This window comes from Cavia porcellus, unplaced genomic scaffold, assembly GCF_034190915.1.
Source record: "Cavia porcellus strain 051 isolate PalLab524CR breed Dunkin Hartley unplaced genomic scaffold, mCavPor4.1 scaffold_9, whole genome shotgun sequence".
Lineage (NCBI taxonomy): Eukaryota > Metazoa > Chordata > Mammalia > Rodentia > Caviidae > Cavia > Cavia porcellus.
The window spans coordinates 26,026,579-26,047,209 of NW_026947492.1; the positions used below are offsets into that span (position 1 = coordinate 26,026,579).

Consider the following 20,631-nt stretch of genomic DNA (forward strand, 5'->3'; position numbering starts at 1 on the left):
GTTAAATTTCATGCTATGAATATTTTGCCTCAATAAAAAATGGGAAAAATATTCAAGGCTCATAGATAGTGGATCTGGAGCTGGTGTCTGAGTCTAATTGGTGCCACAGTCTGAACGCACAGGTCCTGTGCTCCTCTGGGTGGCCCTCAGTGCTGATCAGGAGAATTATGTACAACCTGGTAAAGAACCATTAAGGAAAAATGAAGGAAGTTAAATAGGAAGTGAGATGGTTGGATGCATTAAACTAAAAACTTCAAACTTTATTCTCTGAATGGAGGGAACCAACAAACAGTTGAACTTTTGAGTTCATTTATTCAGTCATTCATTATCAGTCATTCAGCCCATCATTCCTGAGAGCCCCGTGGACAATGAAGGGTGTTTACTCACAAGCAGAGGATGAGGAACATTTCAGACTGAGCTGAGAAGCAAATGTCAGTAAAGGTGAGGACACACAGTGAACCCAGACGTGAAGTCGGGAAGGTAGGAGAGCCTGCTGTGCCCCTGGTGGCTGTGGGATTAGTGCCAAAAGATAGAGATCCTCAAAAAAGCTTGCCTTTTAAATTTTATTCCATGGACAACCAGGAGCAACAAAACATGAAAAGCCATAGAACAACAGCAGCAGGAATCCAATAAGGAGGAAATGCAGTTTGTAAAGATCTTTAGTAATTGCAAAGCATAGTAGTTATAGACTTCATCTAACGGAGGAGTTAGAGATATCCATAGTTAGAGATATCAAGGAACTGAGCTTCTGAGTCTTTGTTTGGCACAAAGCACATCTCTGTGTGTATGCTGTTCTGCAGTTGGATGTGTTTTGGATGGTGCAGGTAAATTAATATTGTTCACACATCTCCTTTGCACCTCTCAGTAGAAAGGATAGGTGCTCACAAGGAATGTCAGCCACTGCATTTCCTTTGGCAAGGGGTCAGGTGGCCTCAACACCTCTAAAACCACAAGATAAATCCCTTTATGAGGGATGCTAGGGAGCAGGTGGCCCTGTGTCAAGGTTCACTGACATCCTGATGGCCCACTTTTATGTGCTGGGAGGAGGGAGAGAGAAAGCAGAGTTATTGTCAAGTTTCCATCTTGCCCTTTTCAATATAATGTTCACTTGTAATTTTTAGTTTATTATTATTATTATTTTACTTGGATTGCTAATGCATTTTGTTCTCCAAAGTGTGAGAGATCCAGCTTCCTTCCCTTAATTAGCTTCTTGATGATGACATCGTCCCTGAGAAGCAACTGGTTATGTCCCTCCAATCTCAGGGCGGAGGGAGATAAAAGAATCTAATAAAGACATTTGCACTTTCTAGGTGATGTGTTTGACAAGCTTTGTGTAACAAGGAGTCATGTGGAAACTTCTTTCTTTCCCCAATCACACTCACTCCCTGCTGCAGTGCTGTGGCATTTCCCAGGAGGATTAATGGGTCCACTGTTCGCACTGTGGATTTGCAGCTTAGCAGGGACAGGCCAGCGTCTCTGCCCCTCCCAAAGGGGAAGGAGCTTCACGTGGATCTGTTCTCCAGCCATAACCTTTATGAGGGATTCGGTGGCAATAAAGATGCAGGACAAAAAGTCACTGGAAGCCAATTGCCACGTAACTGTGGGTAGCAGGAGGACCGCCTGCAGGCGCAGGGATCAAGGTCAGATAATGGGATCCATCCTGGCTTGTGGAAGACAGCCCACACGTGATGCCCCGGGGCAGAGAGCATAACTCATCTTCCCATTCTGACATAAGCCACATCAGTCCTCCAGTGCTGGAGAGGCAGAAAATCCCTTGGAGACTAACTACCATCTTTCTCTGAATGCAACCTTGCAGGTATTTGAGGCGAAGGAGAGACATTTGTGAAACAATCCGCACCGTACTGCAGTTGAGAGGTGGGGGCTGGGGAGGACTTTGCAGCCATCATCTTCCTGCAGTCAGCAAATTCCCTGATGCATTTAGCTTTATGGTTAGTGTTTGAGTACATAACTGCCTGTGCTTTTAAAAATTAAGAATTAAAGTGGCAATGACACCATCAAGGCAGCTGAGAACATTAGTAAGCTTGGGGCTGCCCAGCAGCCAGCAGACAGATTCAGTGTTGTGTGGGGTTGAGAAGGTACCACCTGGGGACAGAGGCTCTGTGGCTACCTAGTTGGCCTCCAACTGACCTCCATAAGGAAGCCTGGAAGAGAGGAGTACTCAATAATGATGCTTCTCTTAAAGGCATAGGAGAATAGGAGCAGAGAATCATGACCAGAAGTTTGAGTTTGAGAGACTGTGGTGATATATATAGATGTAACTTTTATTATATTTATTTATTTTCATTATGTCAAAATGAGAAGTATGAAGCTTATCCTGAGTAGGGTTATGGCATAGGCTAGCACAGAGAGACCCTTCTTTTCTTCACAAGGTGGATGTCTAAACCGAGCCAAGAATATCCAAAGGGCAAAAATAGTATCTCCCTGAACTTGGGCAAAATGGTCCCTATTGAAGGTGAAGTGATGCCACAGAACTACAGCCCCTGAGGTACATGTATCTAGCCTGCCCCCGCTGAGGAGGCTGGCGACCCCAAGGTCAGTGATCCCACAGTGTTCTCTTAGTTAAAGGAAACTCATTCTTTTCCTGTGTTCTTTTGTAATTTGTACAGAAAAATAAATAAAAAACCCTCCTTCCAGCGGAGAGAAGTGACACTGAGTACCTGGGAGAGGGCAGGAGTAAATCACACCGCATCACCCTCTGAGTTGGTCCAGCGGGGTTCATGGACCTCGGCTGCTTTTCTGTTCTGGGGAGATCCATAGGAGGATGCCAGATGCCAAGACAGCTGGAGAAATAAAGAGGTCTTGTGTGCTGCTTCAAAAGCTCTGGGTGTGAGATCTGCAGGGATAAACCATGCCTGGTGAAGAGAAATGAAGACAGGAGTCAAATTCCTACCTCTGAGATGGCTGTAAAACAACCATTCAGGTCAAAAGATGTCCCTAGGAGGTACAGAGAATCCTGATCAGTAACCTGGCATGACTTTTACAGTCAACAATTGTACTGTTTATCACTAATTGATTGTACTCTTTTTCTTTAAATCTCAGTCACAATAGCATTCATTTGCAGAGTGGTTAGCAGTTCAGCATGCTTTCAGGTATGCCTGTATGTTTCATTTGATCCCCAAAAGGCTATAGGAAGAGCTTGGATTTGACATTGGCTACTTTCTACTTCTCTGGCTTTGAGTACCTCATTAACTATGGAAATCTTCAGTGTTCTGGATAAATAGGAAAAGGAACAGGAAGAATTTAGAGCTTATTAAATGTTCAACAAATATTAGCTTTCTTTCATGAGGAATAATAAGAAAAATATATGTATATATTCCAATTTGTTTGACTTCCTTATAAAATTAAGCACTGAATCAGGTTAATGGATTTCCTTTTCACTTAGCACCATTTTAAATTTGGAGGATTTCTAGTTTGTGGAACACTGGCTGTTGGTCTTTCGAGACCCCATCACAGAGCCTACGGTGTGTCTGCCTGCCTGCAGGGTGGACTTGGCCAGCTGCCTCTGCTCTCTGAGCATCAGTCTTGCTCCTGGAGGGGGGTGATGCCTATCAGTGACTGTGAAGGAAGTGCAAAAGGCAGCACAGTGCCGGGTGAGAAATGGTCCAGTGCTGCCTAGGCTTCTCATCCCTGCTTCCCCTTCTGTAAGGAGCTCATCTGAGGATGGAAACAGAAAGCAAGGGAGCTGTTTGTGCAGGCTTGACTCAAATCATGTACCCCTGCTCTAGAAGCTGAAAACAGCCAGGCCTATCTGGATGGCATGCTCCTATCACGGTATCAATAAGTCTTTCTTAAGTCTCCACATGGGTCAGTGGATGAAGGGACTCTTAGCAGTTTGTTAGTTGGTACCCAAATTAATAGAGCATTTACACTTGCAGGTAGGTGCTGAAAAATTCAGTTTACACTCCTACACCCAGCAACAGGGAAGCATGGAGTGATGAATGAATAGTGTTTACTTTATCCCTCTATGTCTCTATTAGGAATGGCTGCACCGGGTCACTGAGTCAGGAAGCAAAGCTTACACACACTTCCTTCCAATGTCAGTTCATTGTAAAATGAACAAATTTTAGGTTTCAGAACCAGTGGTTTATAACTAATCCCAAATAAATCACTGGATTTCCCCCTAGGTTTCATGATTTTCCACAGAACAAGGATGAGGGAGAGAGAGAGAGAGAGAGAGAGAGAGAGAGAGAGAGAGAGAGAGAGAGAGAGAGAGAGAGAGAGAGAGATATAAAAACTGATAAAAGGATTTTGGTAAAAGTAACAATCCAGTATCCAGCTGAACTCCCACCACTAAGGAGCTCTGGGTATTTCAAGCTCTTGTTTGGGATTCTGAGTATCTGTAATCTGACCTTCCTCTTCTTGCGAAGGAAAGCTGGCAAGACAGTGTGGTCTCCCTGCCAGTTTCACACAGGTTCCTGTGTCCTTACTTAAAGATCCTGTTGGTCCCAGAACTAAGGGTACCCCAGAGCAGTGGATAGTGTCTGCTGATAGGGTTGGAGTTAAATCTATCACAACTTACACACATTCCCCACAGCAGCCAAGGCCAGTATTTTTATTTATACTTGTTTCTAGAGATGTACATTTTTAGTAACAGCATAAATTACATTTGAAAAATACCTTATGTTTAAAGTGGAATTGTTACACTTTTATCTGATCCACAGAACACCTATTTTGAGGCTGGAGGAGAGATGTTAATAAATTCAGAAGGACTAGAGATTCAAATGATTTACATAAGTTTATACAGTTAATAATTTTGAGGTCTAGGCTTAATACTGGATATTCTGATATGAAGCGCAGAGTTGTTTTTACCAAAAATGTCGCAGAATCCACAGTACTAGAGAGTGCATTATATACACATAGTTTTAGGGGAAGGAGGGAAAAGACAGGAGGAACATTGAATAACCTTAGTCAGAACAGTCCAAATAAATACCTTCGTTCGTGGATGCCCTGGTGGACACGATTCTGCCTCTGCTGTCATCGCAGGGCTACAGACTGCTGAACACTTGGGTGATGGGGGCAGCCACAGCAGCGGCCTCCAACCCCAGCTCTCCTAGGGGTCACAGCTCTGGTTCAGCACGCACTCCAGGGAGAGAAATAGCACAGTGAAGAAGGAGGTGGAGGAAGGGAAGAAGAAAACACTCATGCAGGTGATGGGATTTCTGAAATTCTTATCAATGGAACCTCCGCAGTCCCTCTTGTGTTGGAGAGTGATCCCACAGTCATAGCTGTGAGGAGAGCACTTTGTGCTGAGCAGCCCATTGGCACACAGAAGTCCCCATGGAGGTGCTAAAGGGGTGAGGCAGGTGGTGTGTGGAGTGTGGGTGACCCAAAATGCACCACCTTGGGGTGCTTCCACCTCATTGAGCTCTGCGTGGAAGATGTGGAGTCAGAGTCACCTTCACCCCCTTTAGCATTTGTCACCCCCTTTCAAACTCGTTGTTTGCACTCAAATAAGTTACTAACATCCCACTAATCAGTACTTTCTTCATCTGTCAGTAGGAAACTCATAGTAGAATCCCCTCTAACGGTAAGGGGACCTGTGGCACACCATCCACAGCAGCATGCAGGGCCCTCTCTGTCGGCACCCAGCAATTCAGCGTCCACTAACATTGTTTTCTCTAAACTAAAACCTCAGTGTTCAGGTTTAAATGCACTGTTGGTACTTTGTGATAAGTAAGTGGCTTTTGGGATTTCAGTGTGAGCAGTCATCTCTGAGGTTTGACATCATTGTCCTGTAAGATTGTTATAAGAATATTCAGCAATAATCCCAAGTCCCTACAAAGTGTCCATTGCATGACAAATTTCCACAATGTGTAGGTGTCTGTAAATATTTAGTTGCTGGTATTTCTGTTTATTTATTTTTATGTATGGTCTCATGATTTCAAGTCTGCTTGTTACGGTTTTCACCCATATAATCTCTCCTCCAAAAAACACTTTGCAATTTTCATCTATATCTGCCTTTTGTTTTTTTCCTGGTACCCGAGATCAAACTCATGACCTTGCATTTGCCAGGCAGGTGCTGTGCTACTGAGCTATATCCCATTCCCTTCACTTATATCTTTGAACAAGTTCTTAAAGCCCTTTGAGTATGAGAATCTTCATCTGTAACATCTAGAAAATATTAAGGGTGATTATACATCTTTTGCCTACAAATATTTTGGTTTCAGCACTGAAAGTAATGTGTCCTGGGAAAGTTCTCAATTCCAGTTAAACCAAGCAAATTGGTTACTGTAGAAACAATATCTATTAGCAAGGTTAACACAGGAAAGGATTAGAGTTTATATATGTAAAATACCTTTTTATAGAAGGTATTTAATAAATGATAATTATTGACAATTCTATAGCACTGAAAGTGTTGGAAGACTACTTAAAGATTTTGAGGCTACTTAATCCTTTAAATTTATTCTCCCCTTTCCACAAGAGCCTTGTAAAATGCATCCGTCCATCCATCCATTCATTCATTCACCGAACACAGACTTTATCAGCCATGAGGTATATGATAAAGAGTTAATAAACAAGACAACCGATAGCACTCACATTTCATTTAAGGGAAGCCAACAGCTCACAATGAGCAATCCAGTGTGGGGGCTCTTCATTAGCCAGGGTAGCAAAGAAAATTTTGAAAAGTTAAGATTTAGTGAATAAAACAGAACAAGCCATGTGAAGAGCATGGGTAAACACAACATCTCTCCAGGTCAATGGGGGGCTTGAGATGTTTGGGAGGAGAGGACCCCAGCAGAGTGACAGGGAGTAACTGGGGAGGCAGGATTCACCTCACAAAGGAACCTCCAAGCCAAGGAAGGACTTCATGCCTATTTTCTCCATGCCGATGCGGGTTCATCTCTTGGCTCAGCGAGGCTGAGAAACAAAGCCCCATTCAAGTATATTTTGCTGTAGTCCGAATCCTATCCTAAACTGAGAAACTTTGCAGTAGGCTTTTCAGATACACCAGCAGCCTGAATGAAAAGTAGGATTTGTCCGCAGACTACCACAGGTTTGATGGAAACTTTAAGAGCTTTCTGAATCAGTTACACCTTCTGCAGGAGGCTTTTGACATAGGCCTGAGTGTCTTTGTGCGTGTCTGGAAACAGGAAGATCAAAGGCACTCCAGATTGGCTCTTTTCATTCCGTAAGACAAAGCCCTTGTGGCCTTACCTCAAAGGAGTCCTGGCTTTAAGAGTTGTCCTAGAAGCAGTGGCCATCTAGAGCTTTACCAACAAGCAAGAGCAGAAGGAGAAGTGCCATAGGCAGCCGTGGATGCCATCTGGGATGCCACAGATCTGCATGTGCTGCGCAGACAAACCTGGCCCAAGCAGCTCATGTGTGTTCTCAGCCCCACGGGCCTGCACAGTGCTTAATAAAGCAGCTTAATTTGGATTTAATAGGATATCTACTGTGTGCTAAAAACAGCAAATTGCTATTTATTAATGGCATAATTATTAAAACTCAACACCTGGGCAGTAAAAGCTGAACCAAGGATAGAATAGTTCCTTAGAATGTACTAGATAATAATTAACTTATTTAATTATTTACACATTTGAATTAAAATTCTGTCATAGTGAGACTAACCTGTAACATAATGTATTAGATATGAAACTGTAGCCTTCTGTCTTTCTTCCTAAATATATCCGAAATACTTGTTGGTCTTTCTTTTTCTAAAATTGGTATGTTCTCTAGACTCACATCTCAAAAGTCAGCAGACTTCAAATACATATATGTGTAGAGGGGAATGATTACCTTTTTAAAGTAAGTATCAACTCTAAAATATCTAATTTTTGGTTGCAGATCTCACTTCTGTGCAGTTTACTTTGCAACTGTGTGCTCAACTAGTATCTTGCCTCAGGCCTTTGATCATTGTCTTAGTTACTTTTCTCATTGCTGAGATAAAATGCCTGACACTCAAAGTAAAAGAAAGAAAGCTTTATTTAGCTCACAGTCTGTAGAGGTTCCAGTCCATTATCCACATGGCAGAGGGGCATCACAGAAGAGAAATAGTTCATGGTGGGCAGAAAATAACAAAACAACAAGGGCTGACCACAGCTTTTTCTATCCTTTATATTTTATCCAGGATCCTTAGGGCAGGTAGCACTCACACCCTTAATCCTAGTGCCCTTGATCCTAGCATTGCACCATGAATCAATTCCAGTGTCGCACACTCTAGATCCAAGCACATCTGAAAAAGTCCCACTTATGACTGCAAGAGGCTTTGAGGGACATCTAGACACAGCCATAACAATCATAAAACTTTAGCTGCTAATGTAATATTCCTGCCTGAGTGTCCGTTATCTGACCATCAGCATGTTTAAAAGGGATTAATCAAACTAATGTTCTACCCAAAAGCAGTTCCCTGTAAAATATCCAAGACTGTGCTTGTACAGATATCCAGCTGCTGTTGAACAAGCTGTGCCCCAGCTTCACTTGGTACTTCTCGCCCCTTCTAGGGGATCAGTAAGTACCCATGCATTCCCTTTGGCTTCGTCTGCAAAAGCATCCCTGCCTGTCCATCATTACAGAGCCAATGATTTAATCCAGGCTTTGAAAATCACACTTGTAGATTGCTTTCTCTGACTCCAGTTTCTCTCTTCTACTTTTACACATGGTTAAGAGATTCTTCTTAATATAAATTTTTAAAAACTATACCATTCTCTGTTTAAAAATTCAAATACTTGCCATACCTACAGGACAGAGTACAATCCAAGACCTCACCCCCAGGCTGTTCAACAATCTGGCTCTACTTTACTTCATTGATCTTATATTCCATTTTTCATTGATTCGTATAAAATTTATTGACTGTCTATTCTGCATTGACACAGCAAATGCACATTTGTCAACCACACAGGACATTAAAACCCATTTATTGAGCACTACACATTGCTGGGAACTGCTCTCAGGACATTTCAGAAACTTGCTTCTTAAATCCTCAGAAGAATGTCCTAAACCCCACCATCCTACGGAACTATCAGCTCCATTTGGTACCAACTCTATTTGGTAGAAGTAGGCCCAGAGAGGTGAGTTAACTTGGCCAGGGATATCCAGTTGGGATGTAGCAAGGCCAGGCTCTCCACCCTACTTTCAATTGCCTTTTTAGCATTTATATCTTCATGTACTTCACGGATTTCTGCTTTCCCATCTGTGCCAGTGTAATCCCATCCCATCTGAAGCAGCATCACTCTTTTACTGACTAGATGATTCTTTTTTGTGTGTTGATATTAAAAAAGAGAGGCTTGAACAAGGTAAAGGCACCCCTGGCACTCCCACACACTGCAGTCCTCCACAGCTCCTAAAGTTTAATGTGTGCATCATCCATTGTACATTCATTTGCACACAAGTTTCTGACATATTTTGCTTCATTAGTCAGTTCTCTGGGATGTTTGCATACACTGTTTCCCCAGACTATAAGTTCATAGAAGTCCAAGCAACCTGGTAGACGCCTGCATGGCACTCCTACCTAGCACACAGTTATTCATGTAGAATGTATTCACATAGTGTTTATTGAAAGACTTTAAGCCCACTCCCAAAAGGTGACTTCTGCCATTAAAAATTATGTCTTCCTACTGATGATTTCCTTATGTGGTCTCTTTTGCCTAGAATGTCTGTCCTGTTAGCCCCAGACTTGATTAATTTTGTTTGTCTCCTAAGCCTTAATATATTCCTCTTGTATGCACGAAGCCTGCATGGCATCAGTTGCAGGCAGGTTTAGGGGTTTGTGGGTCTATCCTCTGTATTTCTATAGCACCTGATTCATCTTTCTCTGTCAAAATACATTGAAGATTGTATTTCTTTACCTAATCCACACCTCTAGACTGTGAACATCTTGAGGATAGGACTGTGTCTTACCTAGTTTATGCTCCTGGTGCTTAGCACTGTGCTCGTACATGGCAAGTGACCCATGGATATTGACAGAATGAATGAATCAATGTAGCCTGCATGATGAGATTCAAGATATGGAATGATTTCACAGAGCAATATAAAAATGTAAGTACTCCTACCTCACAATTAGGTCAAAGCTTCCTTATGGACATGGATGAGCTAAAACCATACCTCGACCTTATCCTTTTGAATTAATTTTTGTTGTGTCTGGGGGTTGGACCTGGGTCCTTGCACATGCTGAGGTATTGCTTTACCTCAGGGTGGTAACCACAGTGTCCAATTTCATTTTGAATACTGACCGTGTGCTAAATGTCGCCACCTAGAAAATGATACTTCCAATCCCCTCACACCTTAGGTACTATGCCAGTTTAGTTTTGCTAACTGTGGTTGCGCCTCCCACCGAGCTCCTCACCTCTGTCCCCTGAATGGCCTCCTTTCACATTCATTGGGGCAGTTTTCCTCCTTCAAGCTGTCACCTTAGGCAGGTTTGAAAGGATGGCACATACTTCTCCAACTTCTACTTCATGAGTTGGATACTTTCCAATTGCTGGGGCTGAGGGGAAGACAATTCTAGACGATTCTCCCAAGAATGAGGGATGATTGCCCCATTTAATATACTTGCTGAGCTGACAGCTCTGGCCCCAGCCACCTCCAGTCCTGCTTGGGGACTGTCCATTGTTCTCTAGTGTATGATTAGCAGATTAGCTATCATGTAAGAAGCCAGGAAAATGAACTCCTAGTAAGCCCTCCCAAAGCAAGAGTAATTCATTACCCAGCCTGATTTCCACTTAAAATGTACTTTAAGCACTGTTCCAACTACAAACCCTAAATCACCCTGTGTTCACAAAGTCCATCATTTTTTATTTTATTGCATGGCGTTGGCATGACATAATCCCTTGCAAAGCATCTCAGAGTGCTTTACAGATCAATAAATTACTCACCTGCACAGTTCAAGCAACATCTGCAAGGCCAGCAAGACATTCTGCAGGCAGCCTGTCCTCTGGGAGGCCAACAGGGCCGTGTGGGCACCAGGAAGAGACAGGCACAGGGAACAGGCAAATGTCTGATGCATAAGCAGGGGATGCTTCCGTTAAAGCTTTGTAAATAAAATGCATCAAATTTTACTTCTGCAAGAGCAGTTTAAATAATTTTAGAGCAAAGACAGTTTAGAAAATTGTACCGATCAGGAAGTCGGCAAATTAACCACTCAGTCCTTAACTCTTCAAGTAGTTCTCTGTCCTGGAAGGGCCAATCTAGCTTTTTAAGGGACACAGCCATTAATTGCAATGTCTTCTATTAAAAGACCCAGTTGTAGAGTCAAGACTCTCTCCAACCCTCACAGCCACCTTCAACAATGCAGATACATGTGTGCCCCCCCACACACAAATGCACACTGCCTATTTATCTGAAGCCCAATGTAGATTTAAAGTAAGAATGATTGATTGGTGCTTATTCTATGCAAAACACACTCTTCCAGGCAGCAGAAAATTAAATGATAAGTAAAGTTCATAATTAATATCTTACATCCCAATAATTTATGGCACAGAAGGAAAACTGAGACCAATGTAACCTAAGAGAGTCCTAGTTGGAATTGCCCTAAGGGAGACACTGTAATGGTGTTTGCTCACCAGAAACAGGGCTTGCTCCTTGTGGGGACACTCCAGAAGGCTGCATGGGAAGGATGGTAATTCATCTTGGGTGACTCTCACAGCACTGTCCAAGAAAAGCACCTGAACACTGATGTCTGCAGTGCCAGACTGGGGTGAAGACACAAAGGAGCAGCACGTGCTCTGCGCTGTGGGTTTCGCCATTCAGTGGAGTGCAGGACATTCATGGAAAGAAACATTGGAGAGCGGCACAAAGAGCACTGAGCGAAGATTTTTCCATCACACCCCTTTCCTCGAAGATGAGTGTGAGCAGTTAGAGGAAAGCCAGAACTCTGACTTTAGTGACTTCATTCCTGTGAGTTAGGGACCTCATCACTCTGACTTTAGGGACCTCCTCTCTGGTTTTGCAATGAAAACAAGTCATTTTGCAGCTTCCCTGCATTCGCTAGCAGAGCAGATGGCACTGTGTGCTGGGAGGGCAATGAGCCTTGGAGTTGCAGTGCTGGCTCCACAGAACACCCAGGCAAGGAAAGAAGGCCACATAAAGAAACAGTACAGCACTGGACAGAGAGGTCTATTAACTTTCCAGGAATGAATCTGCCCAACCCAGTGTGAGTAAGACTGAAATACCGTGTCCTAATGACCCCACTTTGAGGGCTTGCGAACCTGAAGGAGGTTGGGTGGGTGGATCCCATAAAGCACTCTTATAATTTAGCCATATAAATATGTGTTGAACTTTTACAATGGAGACAAATATAAGAAAGTCATGGTTCAGGGTGTGAGAAAGCTCATGGCTTAGTGGCTAAGCGATGTTAAGCAAATAGCTGTATAGTACTCTCTGCAAGTGGAGTTTGGGAGCTCAGTCAATGGCACACTCACTTTATCCACTTGAATCATAAACTATTTGATGGTTTAGACGAATGAGCAGCCACACGGAAAACCAAGCATCACATATAGCCAGTGGTAAAGCTGATGCTACAGAATTAGGCTCTGAAAGATAACAATAGACTTCTAAAACTGGCCCCAGGAGTGAGACGGGTGTCCACAGGAAGTGTGTCCCACAGACAGACCCTGTCCCTGTGGGGTCCGCCTCTGTGAAACAAGCGGGGGGACCAGGGCAGCATGCAGGCACTAAAGCAAAAGACTGCAGGAGGCGAGAGTCCTGTCCCTGTTAGGGTGAGAATGCCGCCTCCTTGGTGAGGGTGACTTGGGGAAGACAGACATATGCACAGGTAGACAGAAACCAAGAAAGGCAAGGTGTGGTGCAGCTGACGTTATTTTCACTTGAAAAAGAAACACTAAGTCTATGTTTTTAAGGAGAGCTGGGAGTCATAGGAGTGGTAAGGACTAAATGGAGAAAATGGCCTTTTAGTCAGGCTGTAAAGGATGACAGAGACCTTTCCAGGAAAGATAAAAACCAATGGAGATGCACTGCATGGTGGCCTTGAAGCACATGGGAGGGCAGCAGGTGGATGAGCAGAGTAGAATCCCTGGAGGTGGCGGGGGTGGGGTATGCTTGAATCTGAAGAGCCTCATACACCGGGTAGGGACCCTGGTTATGATCAGGTAGGAAATAGAGAGTGATTCCCTCTAACCAGGGATGATGTGGTAGGGCTGGAGTTGCCTTGCAGAAAGCCATCTCTGAATGCAGAGGGAAGAATGACTGGTGGTTGTGTGCTGGAGGTGAGGGGTGAGAGTGGAATGCAAAAAGGTGTAGACTAGAGGAATGGTTATTGTAGCATCGCAGTGGAAAATATTCCCCTCTGGTCTCTGACTTTGTGTTCACATAGGAGGAAACAAGCTATGTACAACATAAGATCCTTTTCATGTCTAAGGTAATTTCTCCAATTTCTCATCCTTTGCAAATGTAGTCCTTATTTCACTCTTTGGGCTATTCTGTTGACTACCATTTTAAGGCAACAGAGAACTGTATCAGCAGAATTCTCATTTTCCATTTTATCTGTTTTGTCTTCACAGTTTCTCCCAAAATTGTAGAAATTTCTTCAGATATCTCCATCAATGAAGGGAACAATATTAGCCTCACCTGCATAGCAACAGGTAGACCAGAACCTACAGTCACCTGGAGACACATCTCTCCCAAAGGTAAGAGCAGCTGCTTGTGCGAGATGTCCTCAGAGGACATTGCAGATGACCATAGCAGGAGCTCATGATGCTGCTATGAATTCAAGAGCTTCCTTTGGTGGCAGTAACACACTCACTACCCTGCAGAGGTTTGATGTTCTCTACAAGGCATCCATGTCCTCTGAGGTTTCAGAAATCACACCTGATTGTCCCTCCAATCCCTCGTCAATCAGCCATAGCTGTTTCTGGATAAAGTGGTGGTTGAGTTGTTCTGGGTGAACCTGACATGGCAAGTGTAAGAACACAAAGATCCACTTCATTGGCATTGCTCAGTTGGCTGTTTTGAGAGACAGAAAACAAAACAGGAGATGATGATGACCACTTTAAATGACCGTATTTCGAAAAGGAGCATTTCCTAGTCTCTCCCCTTCAGCACTGCCAAAGCTCTGGTCATTAGTTGTTTTTGTGCTTTTTTTGTTGTTGTTTTTCTCTGAGTAATTCTAGATAATAAATATAAATTAATGCATGGCTAAATTGCAAAATTCATTTGGTTTAAATGTTCAGATGTTAGGCAGGCCAGACTGACTATTTTATGCTTTCAAGGACTAAATACTTAAACTGTTAGAAATTAAGACAAGATGCTATTTGCCATTAAGCTAGCTTTTATTTGGAAGCAAATAACATACAGTTGTGTCATTCATTCTTTAGTACTGAGTGAGTGTTGCAATAGTTCCAGCTCTGTTCTAGGCATTGGGGGATTTAGCAGTGAACTCAAACTAACAAATTATGTTCTCATGAATTCAGATTCTCAGGAGACAGATGACAAACAATGAATGGATGTAGACTATATCAGGAGTTGAGAAGACAGAGCTCAACTCATTGACCGAATGACATGGGGATTTGTCAAGGAAGACATCCAAAGCTGGTGTATAAGCAAACACATTAACAGAGCTCCTGAAGTTTGCTGCCTGTTACTGGACTGGCTGATACAAATATTTGTGTGTGCGCGCGCAAGTGTGTGTGTGTGCGTGTGTGTGTGTGTGTGTATGGATAGTGAAGGCGTGTGTCCAGCTGGGCAGTGCACAGTACCATAGTGGAGGTAATTTGCTTATTATACCTCAACATTTGGAGAATGTGATTGGTATAGAGTTTACCTGGGAGTACTTTGGAGATAAATATTTTTAGAAAGGAAGAGAGGAAAGGGAAAGTTGAGCAGAAGAACAGAGCTGTGAAGCGATTCAATGGAACACTCCTGCTGACCATGCAGGGAGTTTTGAAGCTGGGTTGGCCCTCTGGAAGTGTCATCTCTGGAGGTACCTGGGCTGGTCCTTTCTATCAACACAGCAGTCCTCCACTGAAGTAAGGCTGCCTGCCAAAGGGTTATGACCCTGGGCCAGGTCTGTCTTCACATCAGACCAGCCACACAAACGACTGTCCAATGAAGCCTGTCCTTCCTTGGAGCATGAGCCCTCCATTCCTGGAAGTGGCAATGCATCAAATACTCACTGCACTGGGACATCAAAGCAAAACAGAGCAGGACTTCAACAATCCTCAGACACTGAGTTTCCTCTCTGGTAGTCACAGTGTGTGGTGATGGGTATTCTCAGAGAAGGTGTCAGAGGGTCATTTGTATTTGACCTGAGTTTCTGGTAGCTGTCCTAGGCCACTGTTACTGACACCACCTCTGTGAACAAAGAGATCAGGAAGAGCTGCTCATGTCTCTGCCAGTCTCTCCATTTGAAATGACCTTAACGTGGACAGGTCCCAAGTGTAGCCCTTGGCACTTCCAATGGACTGGCCTTTCAAGGGCAAGCTCTCTAAGTCCACGGTGTGCGCCATTCATCACGGCTCCATGCAGAATCCCCAGTGCTATTGGTGCCAGGGAAGCTGTGTCTTTCAGATCCACAGAACATTTATCATTCGGGTCAGAATTCTTTTTCCTCATGCCAAGAAACTAACTGTCTCCTCTTTGATGTCTTTTCTGAGTGGTCAGTCCTTTGTCCTTCACCTTGAAGCATTTCATATGTATGTATATATATATATATATATATATATATATATATATATATATATACTCCCCCACCATACTTTCTGGTTCTGCACTTTACTTTTCTCCCACAGCCTTCTGAATGTCTCTGCTTTAATTTCATGCTTTTCCACATCGCGTCCCTCCCTTTACCCTCCTGTCTTCTTCACAGCTACCTGTGGTCTCCCCTCGAGAGCTGAGCCTCTTCTCATGTCTTCCTGATGCTCAAGCTGCTGCGTCGTGGAGCCCTGCTTTCCGTCTGCTGTGGGCATCAAGCAGATGCATTCCCCAGAGGACTTTCACCTGAGCCTGGGCCAGATGTTGCCATTTTACTGAGGTTTTAGCTGCTATGGAAACAAGATGGATCAAGGCGAGAGGGACAAGATGATCAGAATCTATCTGAGGATTAGAGTAATTTAGATGAACAGCTTTGTCCACATCCTGGGTCTGGATTAGCTCTCTGAGATTCAAACTGATGGTACATGCCATGCAGTAACTAATCATCTCTGAATTCATAGGGCTCTGTGTTCCCAATGAATGATTATTTGGAGATCAGAGGTGTCACTGGGATTCAGCCAATTCTAAACTGAAGCTGGGGACCCTTAGCGGTCAAACCCTCATCTTACCCCACTAAATAGTTCCAAGACAGTGCTTATGCTAAATAAGTTAGGACAGGCTAGGGGCTCCTTGGGGAGAAAGATATTCACCTTTGCATAACCTCTAAAGCAGCAAGCTATTGTCATTTTTTGTTCCACTCTGTGAAGTTAGAGAATGTTTTGATCAAGCTCATATACATACACACAGTCCCAGAATGAATGACCAGCTCGCTGGCCAGGGCGGTTTGGGTGACATAATGACTTCATTGTGCTTTTCTCTCTCTAGACTGGTTCATTTGTTCTGTACATTTCTGAAAAACCCTAGTTTCCTCCATCATAACCCTTGGTGCTGCATGCAATAGACTCATAATTAAAGGGTATTTGCAGCCTCGCCCCACTGTGGGTGGAAAAGGAGTAGAGAAATGTTAACCATGATTTCAGCAGTGGCTCATGCAGTTTGCTACTGGAATGCCTAGCAGGAATGTCTGGTGGGAAAAGTCAAGAGGCCTCGCCCAGACCTCTTGATCAGGTGGAGAAAATGTCAGCTGCCCACGGGCAGCGTGCAAGGGAGGCAAAGGAGGCACAGCCATTGAATGCAAGAAGTAATTTCCCAAATGTTATTTCTAACTTTGTGTCTTTTCTGCTCTCCTCATTAAAGTTATGGCTCCTAGAGCTCAAGGGGAAGGTTTGCAGCATCCTAAAGATGCTTGTCCTGGCTCTGCCCACCTGCTCTGAGGGGTGCAGAGGTTTGTACCTGTGTGGGCCTGAGCCTGTTCAGGAAGCAGAGCCCCATCTTACTGTCCCCCAAAGGAAGAACCATTTCTGTCTGCATGAGGGTTTTACTGAAACCATTCTGCATCCCAATAAGTGCCAGCACAAAGCTTCTGATACAAAGGTGGCAATGGGGGAGCCAAGGTATCTTTCAGAGGCCACTGAGGACTTTGTGTCTTGCCTCTTGTTTTTAGCTATATGTACAGGAATGCACTTTAGCAGAGCCAGTGAACACTGGGCTTTTGGTGTGCATCTTCAATTGTGTCTACTTCTGAGTCTTTCCTGAGTAAATGAATATGTGAGCTCTTCGCACGTCTCCTAAAAGATTAAGTGCAAGCCCACACCCTTCTTAGAAAAGTATTCTCCAGCTCTTGTGTAAATTCTGTTGGATGGCACAGTTCCTGCATTGTTAAGTTCCTAGAAAGCCCAGGTGATAGACTTGGTCAAAGCTCTCATCCACAGGTTTCTCTACAATTTTGGGATTAGGAAAGGTGGAGGATTGAGGTGCATCTGCCTCTGCCTTTCCCCCATCAAAACTCACAACAGTGATAACACTGTTCTCAGCTGGGCTGCCTAGAGCATGTTTCTTACCAAGCGGAAGGATCCAGGATTCCCTGAGGAGTCCTGATTGCTGTTTATTTCCTCATCCTACCCCATTAGTGCCTTGAGGTCAGTCCAGTGTCTCACATATCTTGGATTCTTCACCTTTAGCCTAATACTGGGCACCTAGAAAGCATTTAAGGAATGCTGCTTGCCTAAACAGCTCTGATTCCTGACACATCCAAGGGGCTGTGTATTCTCTCAGTGCAGACTCTGCCCTGGTCCTTGAAGGCTTCTCCTCCACCTTGGTGTTTGCAGTAAAGACCTGTGGTGTTTCCTATGAAACCCTGCTGATGAGGCCCCAGCACACCATCCCTGGTCACCACAGATTCTCCACGCCTCTCCCAAAGTCCCCCACAGGGCATCTGCTTGGCAAACTCAGTTTCTGCTTGAAGACGACAGTCATTTGTGCAGAAGTACAGAAGACCAACCCATGACTTTCATTGCGGGCTTGGAAGGGGCCTGGCGCTGTCTACCATGACCCCTGGGCATCTGTCTGCCGAGCTGTGCCTTTCCGGCATGTGGTCTCCACTTGGCCATCCCGGGCCACCCGCCCTTTCTTGCCTTGGTCTCCCACTCTCGCCACCCTCCCAATGCAGAAGCTCCAGGGTCTCCCTGCCAGAGTTTCCTAGAGCAGTCCTGAATAGTGACAAGGAAAGTTAGTTTAAACATACATGGAAATTCATCATTCCTCATACTTTAAGAAAAAGAATAAATTAGAAAAAATAAAAATATTATTTTACTCCCCCGCCACACACTGCCTCTCCCTCCTAACTTGCGGTATGTGAATACATTTGTCTCAGAAAGAGTCCAGAGGCATATTCAGAGAAGTGTCCTCCCTGTTCCAAACTGAGCCCCTGCCATGGAAATGCTTCTCACCATGCCGAGGACAGATGCTTCTGGACACCTCTGTACCGTCTCTCCCCCCCCCCCCAGCTTCCTCTGCAGCCGGATCTTCTCCCTTCCGAGTCAGTGTTCCTCCTGTGCCTGCAGCAGCCCAGCAGACAGCTGGTTATCCTGTCTCTGGACTCTGAAAGTTTGAAAAGTTGGCGAGCTGGTGAAGGCAAAGTGACCCTGGGATGGGGATCTTCTGTTTGCCAGTGCCCCTAGTACTTCTGGCTCACCGCTCCCTGTGCTTAGCCGCCCACACGCCCACCCATTTTCCTATTTGTCAGCACTGACACGGCCTTCTCCCCAGCCAGGCAGGACACTGAAGTACTAATTGGCACTGGAGGTATCACAGTTTGACTTCAACCGGAGCTGGCAGGCACCATGACTCGGGTGACAGCTCTGTGAGAAGGTGTCAGGAGTGGAGGTCTAGCATGCCATCGGCTGACTGCAGCACCCTGGCACTAATGAGCAGCCTGTCACCGCCAGAGTCAGGGGCCCCGGGTGGCACAGGGATCGTTAGGATGGCAGAGGAGAAAAACCACTCCAGGAGGAGGGAGCTGAGATGGGAGGAGGACAGAGTGGAGCGAAAGGCTTCACCTTAGCTACATATGGCACCCGCCCAGGAGGAAGAGGGAGTAAGGGGGACATGGGGCTTTATTTATGCCAGTTCTGGACAACTCTTGGGATCCCGTTTTAGTGGGTCTGCCCTGCCGTTAATCAATGCAGGAATTGCAGTGACTCAAGGGAAGGGGGGGCTGGTAAGTAAATTAACTTCCAGTCAGGGCTGTGCTATAAAACCAGAAAGTTGCCTAAGTCTCTGAGAAATGGCATTTAGAGACAGACAAAAAGACTTGGGTTTTAGTGTTTTTCAGAGCAGGCACCCTGCCTGGGGGATCTACTGAGAGCTGACAGCTGCCTGTCTTCTGGTGGAGTGTCACAATCCAGGGGAGTAATTTCGAGAAGATGCCTTTTTCTCTGTGGTTTCAGCCCAGAGAGGGGCGTGGAGAAAGTCCAGGGCATACAATCTCCATATCTGCTTCCTGAGAGCAAGGGTGCATTACCCAGCCTGTGTTCCCTTCTGCCTGAAGTCCAGCACTGGGCAGCTCTGAGTTTCCTACTGTCCTTAGCCCTCCTCTGAAGACTTAACTACTCACAATGGCTCCATTTCCAAGGTGGAAGTTAGAGATCTATCTGAAAGGGGGTGCTTTGAAGGCAGGCATAGCTGGGTTTGATGCTTGTCTACCATTCTCTGCTTCTTGGCATGACAAGGAGAATTTTGGGATTTGGTCCTGTTATCCTGTGCTAGTCAGCTTTTGGACAGTGTAACCAAATGCTGGAGAATGGTGGCCTAAAGGAGGAAAGAGGGCTGGGGTACAGCTCAGCAGCACAGCACCTGCCTGGTAAGTGTGAGGCCAAAGTTCAATTCTCAGCACAAAAAAAATAAATAAATAAAAATAAAAAGGGTTTATTATGGCTCATGGTTTCAACAGTTTCAGTCCATGGTCAGCCAAATGGCTACATAGTTTCTGGGACTGTACTAAGGCAGAAGCATCATGGTAGAGAGGCATGAAGGAAGAGATCTGTGTACCCTATGTCACTGGAAAGCAGAGAGAACAAGAAGACCAGAAAAGGTGACGGAACCCCAGAGGGGCACACCCCACTGATGTTTGATTTCCAAGCTGACCTTGCTTCTTATTTCTGTTGCTTTCCAATCATACCATCAAATTATGATCTCACTGATGAATTAACTCAGTGACAAAGTGAAGACTGTCATGATGCAGTCATTTCTAGAAGCATGTAGAGACTTAGTCCAAAGTGTGCTTTACTGATTTCCGTGGTGGCTCTCAATGCAACCAAGCTGAAGTGATGATTACACATTGCGCTGCATTAACCCTGCACCGCAGAGTTTACTGACAGCCTGATACTTACCACACATGTGTGTCCTCACCTTGGGATCCCATAGTTCTTCTGTCAACCTGCCATTCTTCTTGGGTGGAGTTTCACTCTTGTTTATAGACCCTGACACCAGCTTGAGAACACTGGTGGTTTGCTTCTGGAAGAGTGGGTCACCCTCTCTTTGAGATGCACTGAGCTTTGTATGCTTTTCCAGCTATGGTACTTCCTTGTGGGGAGACACTAAGGATTCACCCTAAGGGTCTTCACACTG

General features: G+C 44.6%; 1 protein-coding gene across 7 annotated transcripts in view; it reads left to right on the plus strand.

Moving 5' to 3' along the window:
• The window catches only part of Ntm (neurotrimin), a 921,649-nt gene that overhangs the window by 788,191 nt on the left and 112,827 nt on the right, over positions 1-20,631 (plus strand). For all 7 annotated transcript variants that reach the window (XM_063256104.1, XM_063256103.1, XM_063256105.1 and 4 more), the window contains exon 4: positions 13,476-13,601. In XM_063256104.1, the coding sequence (XP_063112174.1) occupies positions 13,476-13,601 (126 nt within the window). The remainder of the gene's footprint in view (positions 1-13,475; positions 13,602-20,631) is intronic.